General features: G+C 37.3%; 1 protein-coding gene across 1 annotated transcript in view; it reads right to left on the bottom strand.

The window, feature by feature from the left end:
• DMD (dystrophin) overlaps positions 1–15,699 on the bottom strand; it is a 2,165,569-nt gene that overhangs the window by 1,555,416 nt on the left and 594,454 nt on the right. Inside the window, exons 9-10 of the mRNA XM_061137756.1 lie at positions 6,826–7,014; positions 5,976–6,157 (exon numbers count right to left, since the gene is read on the bottom strand). Coding sequence (XP_060993739.1) covers positions 5,976–6,157; positions 6,826–7,014 — 371 coding nt within the window. The remainder of the gene's footprint in view (positions 1–5,975; positions 6,158–6,825; positions 7,015–15,699) is intronic.

Genomic DNA, 15,699 nt, shown 5'->3' with positions numbered 1-15,699 from the left:
ACTATTCATATCTCTCCTCCTGCTGATATAAACCAGAACATAACTTCACTTGGCCTCCTTACTGACTTGCCTTCATTTTTCTTCCCTCACCATCACAAAGGTTTTAGTTTCCCCCTGCATGTCCTAACCACAGTTATCAGAGAAGTTGATGGAACTTGCTGTGCTTATCTTTGTGAGTCCTTGTAGAAATGTCAGTAAATCTCTTTTGCTCTCTGCAGGTTGCATTTTTCAATCAAATTAATTAGTTTATTCATAGAGAAGAAAATCTTCTGTTGTCCCTATGCCAATAGTCTTCTTGTCCTTCCACAGTGGGAAATTCTGTCTTTTTCTTCTCTCTCCCTCACCTCCCACCACCCGAAGGGTATTCTGCAGCATAAAAATGAAACAAAATAAAAATCATTTTGCCTACTCATCTGAAGGTTCCAACTTGAGCATGTCAACAGATACTGTCTTGTCTTAATTATTTTAATTATGCAATCAATGGAACTTAGTTCTTTCATTTCAATCTCATAATCATTGTTAAAGATTGATAATTGACTGATAGTAGCATGTTTGTGCCAAAGTAGTGGCGGCTAGAAGTATCTTTAAAAAGTTCTTTATTATATTAACTTTTGCTTCTTTATCTCGTTATGAATTTATGTTGACAAAGATATCAGAATTGGAGAGAAAATAAATTAATAAGGGAAGAATCAAATGAGAACAGAGTAAAACAGGGAGAACAGAAAGAAGCATCTATATGTTTATGTGTTTTACTTATATTGCTTTGCAAGGAATATTTTTAAATGTCTCAATAATAAAGTTATAATTTCAAATATAATTTTAATCACCCTGCTCATGGTCCCTTTCCCCCAGAGAAAACATCCACAAATAAGTCCTTTGGGAAAAAATGAGCAAGGCAATTAGAATAAGCTGGAGGGGGAAAAGTGAAAAAAAATATATATATATATATATATTCCCTGGTGGCTCAGATGGTTAGGAATCTGCCTGCAATGCAGGAGACCTGGGTTCAATCCCTGGGTCGGGAAAATCCCCTGGAGAAGAGAAATGCTACCTACTCCAGTATCCTTGCCTGGGAAATCCCATGAACAGAGGAGCCTGGTGGGCTACACTCCATGAGGTCGCTCAGGACACAACTGAGCGACTAACAGTTTCACATCGGCATAGTTACACAGTATGGTTAAAATTATTAACCCATGGCTAGTCATTTATAATGATGATCATTCTTTATACTTCATAATAATTTCATGTCCACAATCTACTTTTCATACCCTATCTAAACACAGCACAAATGGTTTATACACTAGTGACTGGGGTAAGATCATAGAGAAAACACATGTATGATTACAACCACCCCCTGGCATAAGATACTAGCACATTTTACCTGGGCTATTATCAGGAAAGTAATAGTAAGAGATACTGTCAATATTATCTCTTACCTGATACTGGTATTACAACTCTCCTGTCTTCTTCCAGTGGCATTACCAATATTTTCTTGACCTGTTTTTCCCCTACTTAAAACCTTCTGATGACTTTTTTGTCACATTTATACTAGATCTTAAAGTCCTTGATTTTACCCTGACACTACCATACGTGACAAGACCCCTACCTATTGATAGATTCCAACCCCATCTCGTACCTCAGCTATTGAATCTTCCCTCCTGCCACTCTCCAGCCACAACTGCCTGTTGGTTTCTCTAACAAGCCAGAGTGTCCCTATTTTAGGACCCCTGCATGAGCTTTTCCCTCTGTTTGAAGTATACTTCCTCCCGATCTGCAAATGGTGACCCCTCCTTGTCATTCAAATTTGAAATTAAATGGCACCACCCTAGAAACAACATTCCTGGGTCACACAGGCAAAAGAGGCCCCTCAGGCTCTATCACACTAACTTTTAACCTCTTCAAAAAGCATATTCCTATCTGATATTTGTCTTTGTGTGTGTGTGTGTGTGTGTGTGTGTGTGTGTGTGTTTTACTGGATGTAAGATACTCTAGAGCTTCTGGAACCTTGCTTTGTATTCATTACTGTATACCCAGTGCCTTGAAATGTACATGGTATTTTGAGGCACTCCGCTAATATTTATTAGTATTAACATTCATGCGTATATAGATAGATGCAGATATAGATACATACATAGATGTAGATACAGATACCTACATACATACATAGCCGTTACATTCATAGTCACTCAGTCACGTTCGACTCTTTGCATCCCCATGGACTGTAGTTAGCCCACCAGGCTCCTCTGCCCATGGAATTTTTTCGGGCAAGAATACTGGAGTGGGCTGCCATTTCCTACTCCAGGGGACCTTCCTGACGCAGGGATCAAACCCTCTGACTCAAGGATTCAACCCAAGTCTCTTGTGTCTCCTGCACTGGCAGGTGAATTCTTTACCATGAGCAACACCTGGGAAACCTGATATATACAGTAATATATCCCAATGAATATATATAAAATATAATTTGATTATCATACATAGACATGCTCTTAGATGAAACTAAAAATTGACAAGTATAAATATTCATAGATTTTAGTTATCAGATTATCTGCATTCCCAGCCATTTTATTTTTATTTATTTATTTATTTTTACTTTTGTAATAAGACCAGATCATGGCATCTGGTCCCATCATTTCACGGCAAATAGATGGGGAAACAATCAAAACAGTGACAAGACTTTATTGTCTTGGACTCCAAAATCACTGCAGATGGTGACTGCAGCCATGAAATTAAAAGATGTTTGCTCCTTGGAAGAAAAGCCAATCTAGACAGTGTTTTGAAAAGCAGAGACATTACTTTGCCAACAAAGGTTCACCTAGTCAGAGCTATGGTTTTTCCAACAGTTATGTATGGATGTGAGAGTTGGACTATAAAGAAAGCTGAGTGCCAGAGAATTGATGCTTTTGAACTGTGGTGTTGGGGAAGACTATTGAGTCCCTTGGACAGCAAGGAGATTCAACCAGTCCATCCTAAAGGAAATCAGTCCTGAATATTCATTGGAAGGACTGATGCTAAAGCTGAACCTCCAATCCTTTGGCCACCTGATGCAAAGAAGTGACTCATTGGAAAAGACCCTGATGCTGGGAAAGATTGAAGTTGGGAGGAGAAGGGGATGACAGAGGATAAGATGGCTTGTTGGCATCACCAACTTGAGGCATTTGCACAAACTCCAGGCATTGGTAATGGACAGTGAAGCCTGGCATGCTGCAGTCCATGGGGTCACAAAGAGTTGGACATGAATGAGTGACTGAACTGAACTGACTGAATAAGACAACAACTTAAGAATTCTAGCTGGCTTTGGTTACATCTCATCTACCTAGACAAACCTTAATTATCATTATCTCTCCCTAAATCTATGCTTAGGCAGGGAAAATGGATTTTAACTATATCTATCCATAGCCTTTCTTTCTTTGGAGGAGCAAACTGAAAGGTGTGGCATAATCCATTTTTGATTGTTATCCATCTAATATGCCCTCCTACTCCTAAGTAATCATATGATTGGAAATAACAGATACTGCCCCAAATTGAAGCTAATCATCAACATGGCCATGAAAGTATAAACTGAACAGGTAGCAATGTACTAAAGGATTAAAACGAATCTAAAATTATTTTTTTTAATATTGACAATATCCTATTGTGATAATCAGCTTTTTGTTTCCTCTAAAAAAAAATCTATCAAAATTCAGGTCCAGGATAGTTTGCATAATGGCTAATCGCCTTTAGAATTTTATGCATGAAAATCCACAAAGTTAGTGAAAGTGGTATGTAAGACTATGATTTACAAACTTACAAGAGATTTCTGAACTTGATTGTCTTAAATAATACTTTGTGTATGTGTACCTCAACAAATTGTCCAGACTAGTTGATATGCTACAAGCATTGACACATTAGTGTCTCATTTTAAAAACTATGTTTTAGCAAAAGCTATGCCAGCTAAGAGGCTGCCTTACCTTCTTGTTAATCATTCTAAAAGCTTAAATACCAACCTTCTCTAAGGACAAACTATTTTTTATGTCAATCTTAGCTTAGTAATATTGCCATTTTAGGTTTCTCATCCTCCAGTGGGCTGGGTGTGAGCAAATTACACACACACATGTGTGTGTACATGGTCTCATCCATGTACGTGTGTGTGCTGTCATTCATCATTTAATGGTAGATACCTCTTTAACAAGGTATTGTTTAAAACAATTAACCAATTTTTAAATGGTATAATAGCAGATTAAAAACTTGGGGTTTTAATTGTAGGCTGAATCCACGTTTTCTCCACTCAGTCTGAAGATGCAATTAATTGTATGAATAATTAATCCCATATTGTTAGCCCTACTGAAAAAAGAGAACGAGGAACAAGAATGTATTTAGCCTTCAGAAGAAGATGGGAAAACAGAAAGCACGAAGGAAAAGACAGTGGTGCCACTATGGGATATGCAGTAAAGCAGGAGTTGGGATTTTAAAGACTTGCAAATTTTACCTGAGGTTACTCTGTTTAAGTTGCACAAATGGGTGCAAACCAAAGCCATGACCTGAAGAATGCTGGCATATGACCACAAGTAGGAGGCTCTCTGTCTTATGATCTATGATGAAAAATGGGTGGCTTAAACTAGTTGAGCCTTGGGCATGGGCAGGAAGTGAAAGTGAAAGTCGCTCAGTTGTGTCCGACTCCCTGTGACTCCAGGCCAGAATACTGGAATGGGTAGCCTTTCCCTTCTCCAGGGGATCTTCCCAACCCCAAGGATCGAACCCAGGTCTCCCACATTGCAGGCAGATTCTCTACCATCTGAGCCACAAGAAAAGCCCAAGAATACCAGAGTGGGTAGCCTATCCCTTCTCCAGTGGATCTTTCTGACACAGGAATTGAACTGGGGTCTTCCACATTGCAGGCAGATTCTTTACCAACTGAAATATCAGGGAAGCCTGGGCATGGGTGGGAATAGAGTTAATAGTTATAATACTGCCATTATACTTCTCACCTCTAGAATTTGTTGCAATACTCCAAATGATCACAGCTGGGGAAAACGTCAATATGTATAGACCAGTATCTCCTGGTTGTGAATACCAATATTTGTGAAAACTCTGTCTTATGTATGCTTTATTTATTCGTTCAAAATACATGAGCTTAAAAATGTGCTTTTCTCCTCCCTATTATCACACTATAATTTAGTACTAGAATAACAATCCTCCCAGCATACCCAATGAGTTTCTTTGGTCCTCTTTTAAAGGATTTAATCTTCATAAATAATAGCTAAGTAAACTTAAGACACTTGGACAATTTCTTTAGCTTAATGTATTCAAATCCACAGTTGGCACTTCATTTCTTTTCATTTAAAAATAAATCAACTTGTCTCAATAAGCTCTACATGAATACACACACCTAACAAAATAAATCAAAGCAGCACATCTAAAATGATGAGATCCACTTGTTACCTTTACAAGAAATATGCCATTTTCAAAAATGTCTCAACATTTTTTATTAAGTCAATATATACTTTAAGATAACTCACATGCAAGTACTTGAAAAAGGATTTCCAGATACAGACGAGAAACTTTTTTCAAGAGGATTTCCATAAACATGTGAAAAACTATTAAATATTTCAAGAGCTTTTCCTTCAGAAGAGAAGTTTCCTGTCAACTGTACCTAATATGTGATTTTATGTGCATGATTTCCTGTGCAAACTTCCATGCCTTCTATATTCACATTTTAATTTTAGGGGAAAACTTGGAAAATATTAATTATGACAACAAATTCAGCGACCTTTAAAGTATAGTTCTATAGATACTGGTCCTTCTCTCCAATAGCTCCACTTCAATTACAAAAGTGAAACCCACAATGTAATGGACATGAAAACCTAACCAAAATGCCCCTGAAGAAGAGTTGCGTACTTTAGGAAAAAACTGAGAATCCTAACTTAAGCAAGGGACTGCATCAAGACACTATTAAGACTCCCAAACTTGCTACTTATAGAAATTAAAAACAGACTTACTTGCTTTGTTTTTCCATGCTAGCTACCCTGAGGCATTCCCATCTTGAATTTAGAAGATTCATTTGTTCTTGGACTTCAGTTTCTTCATCTTCTGATAATTTCCCTGACCCAATCAGCTGACTCCCCAACTGGAGAACATTGCCAACCCGTCCCTGATGGGATGTCAAATCCATCATGTATCCCTGACAAAGAAAGAAGGTGATAAGAGTTGACATATTATGGAAATCATTATGGTTTTGAATCTCTCATTTTTTGGCAATTTTAAATTTGTAGCCCAGTTAAAGTTTATTCCCAGTAAAAGTAAATCCAATACTGTTTATAATATGAATTAATGGATATTAGTAGCTTAGGTCACCTCCTGAAGAAGCAGAGCCTGAGACCAGGACTTATATGCTAGTGATTTATCAAGAAAGAGATCCCTGGGAAGATCTGCAAGGGAGCAGAAGCAACAGGAAACAGGAAAGGGAAGGGGAGGAGGCCAAGAAAGTGTGTCATCCCAGGAAAAATCTCCAACTGAGGGGGCAGTGCAGCTTGATATGCCCTAGGTACTCTGGAGTGTAAGTTCTATCTCAGCATTGACCTTGACCCAAGACAAAGGAGCTGGCCTTTCATATTTCTATAGGAGCCACTGACAAAATCAAGTCTCAGCACCTTCAGAGTGTTATCCTTCAAAGGAAAACTTCCAAAGTCGCCTACTGGAAAGCCAAATGCATGAACATTTATCTTGCTTCCATCTCAAAACAAACACTAAATTACAAGAATACAAGGATCTTATAGAGTAACTGAGGAAAACAGAGGGAATGATCATTATGTCATCTGCCCTATTTCATTAATCGATGATTTCTTTTACCTCGTGAGTATGAAACTGTTCTTTCACTTCTTCTACATCATTAGAAATCTCTCCCTGTGCTTGCAATGTGTCCTCGGCTGAAAGGAGCCATGAGAGTACTTCTTCTAAAGCTGTCTGGTAACTGTCCAGGTTTACTTCAGTCTCCATCAATGGACTGCCAAATGACTTGTCTTCAGGAGCTTCCAAACGCTGAACAATAAAACAAATTGGGTATTATATAATTAGTATCTTTGCAGGCTGTTCCAATACATTAAATGATAAATCGAATGAAATATTTAAAATGCTAGAAACGTCCACTTGCATTATTAGAGACACGAACAGCAGACATACACAATAATGAGCCTGCATTTTAACATCCTCACAAATACATCCCCAGATTCTCAAATGGCCATTGGAATCCACTTCAAATTAATATTTGATTAAAGTTCTCTGGATTACTATAAAGAGTGATTTGGTACATTATCTCTTAATGTTAAATGCCACAGATTTTCATCCATAGGCAAACTTTTTAATTCACATTTTGAGTCCTCTATATACATTATTGGTATTTTATTTATGTAATTTTCACAATGACGGTAAAGGAAACATCTCTTCCTAAGAGCTCCTAATGAAATATTTCTGAAAATCTCCAGACCAGAAAAGTTATCAATAAGAAAATAAGTGAGGGAAAGGTATAATAAAAAAATACTTCATTCATACATCTGAAACTTCTAAAGGTAGAATGACTTCTATGAATTAAGCCTTTATTTCCAGAAGGTCATGGTTTAAATAATAAGACATTATCTTAGGCAAAGCAAAATATAAAGTATTTGCTATCAAATTTATTTAGCAGGATGTCAGCTGATATTCTCAACAGTTGTAATTTCTCCTGGGATCCTAAAGCTGAAAACCCTGGTTACAAAGTGTTCATAATTCTGAAGCTAAGATCCAGGCCACCTTTGAAGGAATTGCTAAGAAGCGACCACAAAACTGTCCCACCCTCCTTCATCTACTACCTAACTCTAAGGTATATAAGAGGAAGCAAGGAGACTGACTGAAGAAATCTGGTGAGAAAGGATTCCTCTGGAGAGCAATGCATGTCTATACCTTCTGCCACCTCTAGCCAAGCAATGGAGACCTCAAGAGGTCTATAGAGCAGACGGTATTTGACAGAATGGAATAGTGACCTCTAAACCTGGCTGTGTGCTTGCGGAGATTCCGGAGCTATGGAACCAGTACTACCAAGTGATACGAGACAGCTCTTGGGATAACCTATGTACTTGCTGCTTTAACCTTAAGGCACTTATCAATATTAAAAAATCAGAACAAATAGGAGCATCTGCATAAATTTTTCTTTAGGTCAAGCACATGCATGGTAGGTGGTTCGGCTTTAGAAATCCTGAGGAGGACCACACTCAAGAGGGTTTCCTGCCGAGGTAAGGGACATAGGCAAATAAAGTAGTCAGGGCAAAAACACTGGAAAAATATTTGGAGCAGAATCTTCTGAACACCCTATAGATAGCAAGCAAGCACTGGGCCCTGACAAATGCGATTTTGCAAAGGAAACAAATGGCAGTGTAGAACCACAAGAAGCTACTTGTGGGGGGAGGGAGGTCATGATCTTGCCTAGAGAAAATGCATCCTTCTGATGGTTCTTCTCTGCCATGTCTGCCTTGAATTTCCAGTCCCCAGCAATTCTGGGCCTTCTCCCACTGAGCTGCCAGCACCAACTTAATTGTGCTCTTCTGATAAATGCTCCAATTTTGAAACTTTAATATGATAAGTTTCTTGAACTATTAAATCCTTTAGGATAAAAAAGCATAGAGGCAGTCTTTGGTGTAATATTTTCATCAAAGGACGCATTCTGTACCTGTTTCTAGAGAACTGGCACAATATGTCAGCCTGTTAAGTCAAAATTATCCAACTTCAGGATCTCAAACAGAATATAAGTGTCACAAGAGAGGTAGTCGCATGGGCCCTCCCCAAGGTCAAGGCAAGTTCTGGAGGTCTTAGGGGTTAGAACAACCTCCATGACGTATTCCTTCCCTCTACTCCCAAATAATATAAATAATAAATTAAAAGTCATCAGTAGGAGGAAAAAAGTCACAAAAAGATAGCCTGGGAAATATGTGTAGACAGAAATAGCCTCATGGTTGGAAGATCTGAGCAGTTTTACAATATTCAAACGATCCCTTGCTTGTTTTATCTGCTTGTTGACATTGCTGCCTTAAAATTCTTAATAATTCTATCCTTGAACTTGGGCTTTCTAAGTTCAGTGGAGTGATAAAGTATGCATATGAGCAGAGGAGATAGGTACATTATGTATGTCTTCCCCATTTGCATATAGTGTTTCTGGTGTCCTGTGAGCCTAGAATTCTGGTGGACCCACGATATGTGGGAACTGAGCAGACTCCCATTGAGTGCAAGTGTCTATGACTGAATGAGGGATGGCATTGACAGCCTCAGGAAATCATGGTTTCTGTTTGAACCAGAACTATCTTCCAATGCAGAAAGAAAGCAATGCTAAAAAAACAAAAACAACCAACAAACCCAATCATATCCTTTCATACTCATATTTCTTTCCTGTGTTAGCCAACCATTTATGCTACAACTAATGACAGAGAAAGAAAGGGAGAGATAAGACAAGATGATTCCTTTCCTTTCAACTCCTTCCTTACTTATCAGTAAGATGAAGGCACAGAACATAAGTAGAAAGTGCACCTATCAAGGAGTGAAATAAACACAGCTGAGTTAGTCGTACAACGTTTTCACGTTAAGAATGAAATACAGACGCATATATAAGCTCTGAAATACAAATTGTGCAATGCTGGTGATTCCGCTTAAGTTAAATGATCTTATATTTGCATTTACAACTGCAATTGCACAATATAACAATGGGCAGTAAAACTCACGCTAATACTTTAATTTTCTCTACTCAGTATGATGTTGAATAGCAAATATAAAACACAATGGCAAGTTGAGAGAAAGATCATAGAATAAAGGAAACAGCTTTATATTTTGGTCATTTGAACAGCACTTTCCTTCCTGCTTTTTTGAACAAGGGGCTCCAAATTTTATTTTTCACTGCACTATACAAATCAGTAGCCCTGGGTGTAGGTGGGGGAAAAGTACAATCAAATCCTGGATAGTGTGTCTTCCCTGGGTTATGGGTGAGAAGAGACAGGACATTTATTATGAATAGTAGAAAGTGGTTATAAAACCCAAGGACTCTGGAAGTCGATCAGTTTTTGGATCTTGACTTGCAGCTGAGGTCTTGTCACCCTGGTAGTTACTTAACTGCATCATTAGCCTTAGCTTCCTCCTATGTAAAATGAGAACAATAATATAATACTTTCCTAAGACTGCTGTAAGAATTAAAGGAGAGTATATAAAGTGTTTGGCAGAATGCCTGAACCTGCATAAGAACCCAATACAGTAGCTGATAGCTCTAATTATTATTAGATTCTTCTACACATAAGAACCATTTGGAAACACAGCCTTCTCCAAGGTTACCTTCTTGAGTCACTGTTCAAATTTCAAGGGCCAGGAAATTCCTATTTAAAAAAATGACCCAGGAAACATCTAAGAGTAAACATCAATTAAATGAAACCTTTCTGAAACTGGAAACTCAACCTAGCTCTTATTTAAAAGTTCTAAAAATTATTAACAATCTTGAGTTCAAATAATCTTCTGCAAATGATAAACTGCAAACGACACTATTACTCAAGTAACACAACACTATATTTTACCATTGCACAATTTAGATTAAAAAAGTAAACACTTCATGATTTACAGATATTTACAGAGGCTTGAATTTTTGGAGAAAATTTTAGAAGGCAAATCTTTATACTCAAGGACATGCTGTCTAGCACTCATAAATTCTGAATCTAAAAGTTTTGTCTGAGGATATTCATAAAACAAAAACTTTGCAAAGACAGCCATATTAAAGCTAAATTCAAACAGATAAGCTGTGTGAAATTACACAAATAACTCATTATTTATATCCATAAATCAATTCTACATATATACTTGATTATGGTCAAAATTGTCAGTTAGGCTGTAAATAATGTTTTTCTTTGTCTAGACCACTGTTTTTCAAATTTGTAAGTTGTGATCCATCAGTGATTTTTCAATCATTTCAGTGGGGATGACCAGGAATAGTCTATTTAAAAATAAAAAGAATAAAAATACCAGTCTGTGCCATTTATATTACGGACTAGACTGTTGTGTGATTTTCTGTTTCAAGTATGCATATATATGTATGTCTGTTAAATGTATATGTAAGCATGTTCTGCATCATGATGAAAAAAATTTTTATAGTTCATGGAACAAAACTGGAAATGATTCTAGAATTTCAGTACAAGTAAATCCCATGAAAGAAGAAATTTGCTGAATTCCACATTTGCACATTTGCAATAAAACCCTTGGAAGAACATCTTTATATTCATCTTTAAAACAGAATTTTGAAACAAACAAGGACACACAGAGAGGCTTGTACTTTTGGTTTTAGTTACTCAAAATATGTATTCATTGTCATACTGTTACATATTTGACCTTAGCCTGTGGCCAATTCATACATATTACAGTAAAGAATTTTTCTTTTTAGGAAGCTTGATCTTTGTTTTGTATTAAGAAAAAAAAAAAGAATGATGCGTAAGAAAGAGATACCAATCATTTCATGAATGGAAGTGCCAGTATCATCAACTAGAACTAATTTTTTCCCCTATGCTTTGATCTTATTTTAATTTCCATCTTTATAACAGTAGTTTATGTTTCTCTGCAGTACATTGGGCAAATAATGATTCAGATGAGAGGCATAACAATGAATGGATGAAACAATTCTAGTTGTTTTCAAAATTAGGAACACTAAAATTTATTCAACATTATCCATACGCTCCAGAGGCTTAATTACTACCCTTTTGCATGAAGAATTACTAGATATTGTCAACTACATTCCTTGAAGATATTGCTAATGCATAAAGGTGAAGGAGTAGAGAGGGGAAAAGTAAAGTAATGAGGGAAGACAAATGGGTATATGTATTAGTCCTGCGATGCCCAGGACAAATGTCTGGAAACTCATTTCAGTGACAGAAATTGTCATAATAAAATGGAGAGGGATAGCCCTGAAACTACTCCAGACGTAAATATTTTTTTTTTAAATCCAGTTTACTATCTATCTGACCTTGGGCAAGTTACCTAACTTCTCTGTGTCTCAGTTTCCCCATCTGCAAAACAAAGAAAATAAAACTATATCTCCGTAGGACTGCTTAAAACAGTATATGTGATGAGGCATATAAAATGCTCAGCATATTCTGGTTTCCAAGAAATGCTCTGTGATGCCTGTATTTGGGGACCAATGTTCATTGAAACGGCAAATGGTTTTTATGAGGAAACACAGTTGAATGAGCTGTGTGTATTTTTAGAAGCATGATTTTAGCAATTCAAACTGAGATAAGTCATCAAATGGCAACATATAGGTAGTGAAACCAGCAACCCAGCAAACCACAAAGCTCTTAGAAAAATAGCTGGGACTCTTCCAGAGGGCACAATCTATCACTGAGTGGTTTTATATTTCTGTTGAAACTCTTCTATTTTGGCAACTTCCCCAAATTCAACCTTAAAATGTGCTATGAGTTTTAACCTGGATAAAAAACAGTTTTATTGTTCTTGAATGTATAAATGCTTCAAGTATATTTGAAAACGTTATCACTTAGCTCCTTTAAATGTGTCATACTTCTGTTTTATAGAGTCTCAAGTTAGTGCATGAATGGTGAATTGTTTGGTGTATTCTATAATCTTTTTATCCTTCAGTGAAAGATTATTTGAAAGCTAAAGGATTACAGAGGGATAACCAAGTGGTTCTTTTACTAAATAATAGAGGAACAGTTCAGAGGAACCAGGATTAGTATCTGCAAATATTCTTTCCACATTTCCACTGTGTTTCCTCCAAGATATAACATGTAAACCAGGGTATTATTCAAAGTATGAAAAATGATTACAGAAGTGATTTATGAGGAATTAATCCATCATGTAACACTGTACATGACATTCAGTCTAATGATACCAGAAACAGGTAATTTTTAATATTGCTTGTGCCTGAAATTCAGTTCAAAGTTAAGCCCTAATGAGGATTTAGGAAAAATTATGGCCTACTGTATGGCCATATTAAAACAACAATCACAACAACAACAACCACATCTATAATAGCAAGAACAACAGCTGCCATTATTTATTGGGCACTTAGTGTCAGTCAATTTGCTAAGCACTTGATGTGCATTCTATCATTTTTCACCACAACAGGTCAGGATGACAGAAAATAGCAGGATGAGGAAACGGGAGCAGAAAAATTGGTCACAAAGGTAACTGACTGACCTAGTATTTAAAACTAGGTTTTTCAGACTCTAAAACACACATCCTTAGCACAATTTGATAAGTATCTACTATGAAGAAACAGAATCTTTGAAACAGTGCTTTTGCAAAATATCCTACTATGTGCTGTCTGCTCAGTCACTCAGTTCTGTCCAACTCTTTGCAACCCCATGGACTGTAGCCCGCCAGGCTCCTCTGTCCATGGGATTCTCCAGGAAAGAATACTGGAGTGGGTTGCCATGCCCTCCTCCAGGGGATCTTCTCAACCCAGGGATCGAACCCACATCTTTTACGCCTATGTTATTGGCAGGTGGGTTCCTTACCACTAGTGCCACCTAAGAAGCTGATATCCTAGTATAACTTATTTAAACTGAAATAGAAATGTATTTATAGCTAAGAGTGGTAATGGATGTTAACTAGACTTAGTGTGATGATCATTTTGCAATATATACATAAATCACATGTATGCTATACATCTGAAACTAATATGATGTTATATGTTAATTATATCAATAAAAGTAAGTAAAATGATTAGATGAAGTGATATTCCAAGTTCATATATATATATTCATTGAACTGCCATTCGAATTCAAATCTCCTTCATCACCTGGGAAGGATTTTAATTTCAAATTACTATAGTAACTGTATTGCAAGCTATCATATGCCATGTATATACGATGCGTCCATTTATTTATATTTTTTAGATTACTTTGCATTGGGGTATAGCCAATTAAAAGACAATGCTGTGATAGCTTCAGGTGAACAGAGAAGGGACTCGGCCATACACATGCATGCATCCATGTTCCCCTAAACCCCCCTCCCAAGATGGGTCCATTTAAAGAAAGGTAAAAGGAGTTGATAAGTTGACCAAAGTTATTTCTATTCAGAGCACAGTTCAGCTGAGCAACTTTGCCTTTTAAAAAAAATTATTTTTTTTCTTGTGTTCATTTCTACAAATTCAGAGTCAATGGTTTTGAAACTACTAAGAAAACACTTGGACCCCATTATTTTGGTGAATCAGAAATCAGATGTCAAGTTCAAAATGATGTCTTCAAGATACAGACACCAAAATCATACAGAAGATGGGGACAGCAGAAAGGCAACCATGTGACACAGCCCAGGTGGTGAAGCAGACTCTCTTTTATAAGATGGAGGAAGCTGAGCAAAAAGTAAAGCTGACATCAGTATTTCCCATAAGAAGGCAAGTGCCACATCCACTCCTTGAACCCTATACACTACAGTTACTATTACTTGTCTGTGATTTTCAATATCAGCATAGTTGGTGTTGTTCACCATTACAGACTGTCTCACAGAAATGCAATGTCATGCTTAGACGTTCTGTCTAAGAACAGTATATCAACTGTACAGACATGTGTGTCAGATACATGAGATTTAAAAAAAAAACTCATCCAAAAACCTATTTTAAAAATGGATCTGGAATCTAAAGCGTTCACCTTGGTACCTAGAAAAAACTAGCCACTGCAAAGACTGCTAGTCCTTCAATATCTGTCCTTCTCCACTTTTGTTTTTATAGTCACAGACAGTTGAGGGGACTCTTTGGCTACCCAGAATATAAACCACAGTTCCCAGCCTCTCCTCTAATTAGGTGTGGCATGTCACCAAATATTGGCCAGAGTGCTAGGATGTGTGTGACTTCTTAGTCAAGACCTGAGGAGAACAGATATATTCTCCTTTTGGCCCTTTTCTACTTCCCGCAGACCATGACGCAGACGTGGGGTGAGCTATCCTTGATCATGGGGGTGCAGGTGGTAGCTAGGGGATGACAGCAACAAGACAAAAGGACCTTGGTCCCTGGATGATCAGGGTTCTCCTCTGAAGCCTGGATCACCCACATCTAGCCAGTTAAGATAAAGAGTTCTGAAAGAGAAATAAACTTATTTCTTAGATAATCTATCACTAAATTGTGTCTTGGTTACCTCCATAAAAATCCACAGCCCCTCTAATACACTACCAAGCCCTACGTTTCTAGGAGATGAGCCTTTACCATAAAAGCATAGATATTTATAAGAGCTAACATATGATTCTAAAATACATTTTCTATAGTAAAATCCTATGTGTGTCTGATAATACATCTGAAAAACACATTCTCAGTGAAGGCCATAGTTCATGTTCCTTCATCATTTTTCAGTCCATACACCTTTCATTTTTTCCAATTAATGGAGATATAATTGATACAGAATATTCTGTAAGTTTAAGGTGTACAGTGTGTTGAGTTGATGCACTTCCATACTGTACTATGTGTGTGCGTGCTCAGTCATGTCCTACTGTTTGTAACCCTATGGACAATAGCCCACTAGGCTCCTCTGTTCAAGGGATTTCCCAGGCAAGAATACTGGATTGGGTTGCCATTTCCTTCTCCAGTGGATCTCGCTAACCCAGGGATCGAACCCATGTCTCCTGCATTGGCAGGAGGATTCTTTACCACTGCGCCACCACGGAACCCTATATTGCACTATAGCTTTAGCTAATTCCTCCATCATGTAACATAATTACCATATCTTTTTT

Source organism: Dama dama, chromosome X, assembly GCF_033118175.1.
Source record: "Dama dama isolate Ldn47 chromosome X, ASM3311817v1, whole genome shotgun sequence".
Taxonomy (NCBI): Eukaryota; Metazoa; Chordata; class Mammalia; order Artiodactyla; family Cervidae; genus Dama; species Dama dama.
Note: the sequence above shows the minus strand (reverse complement) of the source record. Positions and strands in the feature narration are given on the sequence as shown.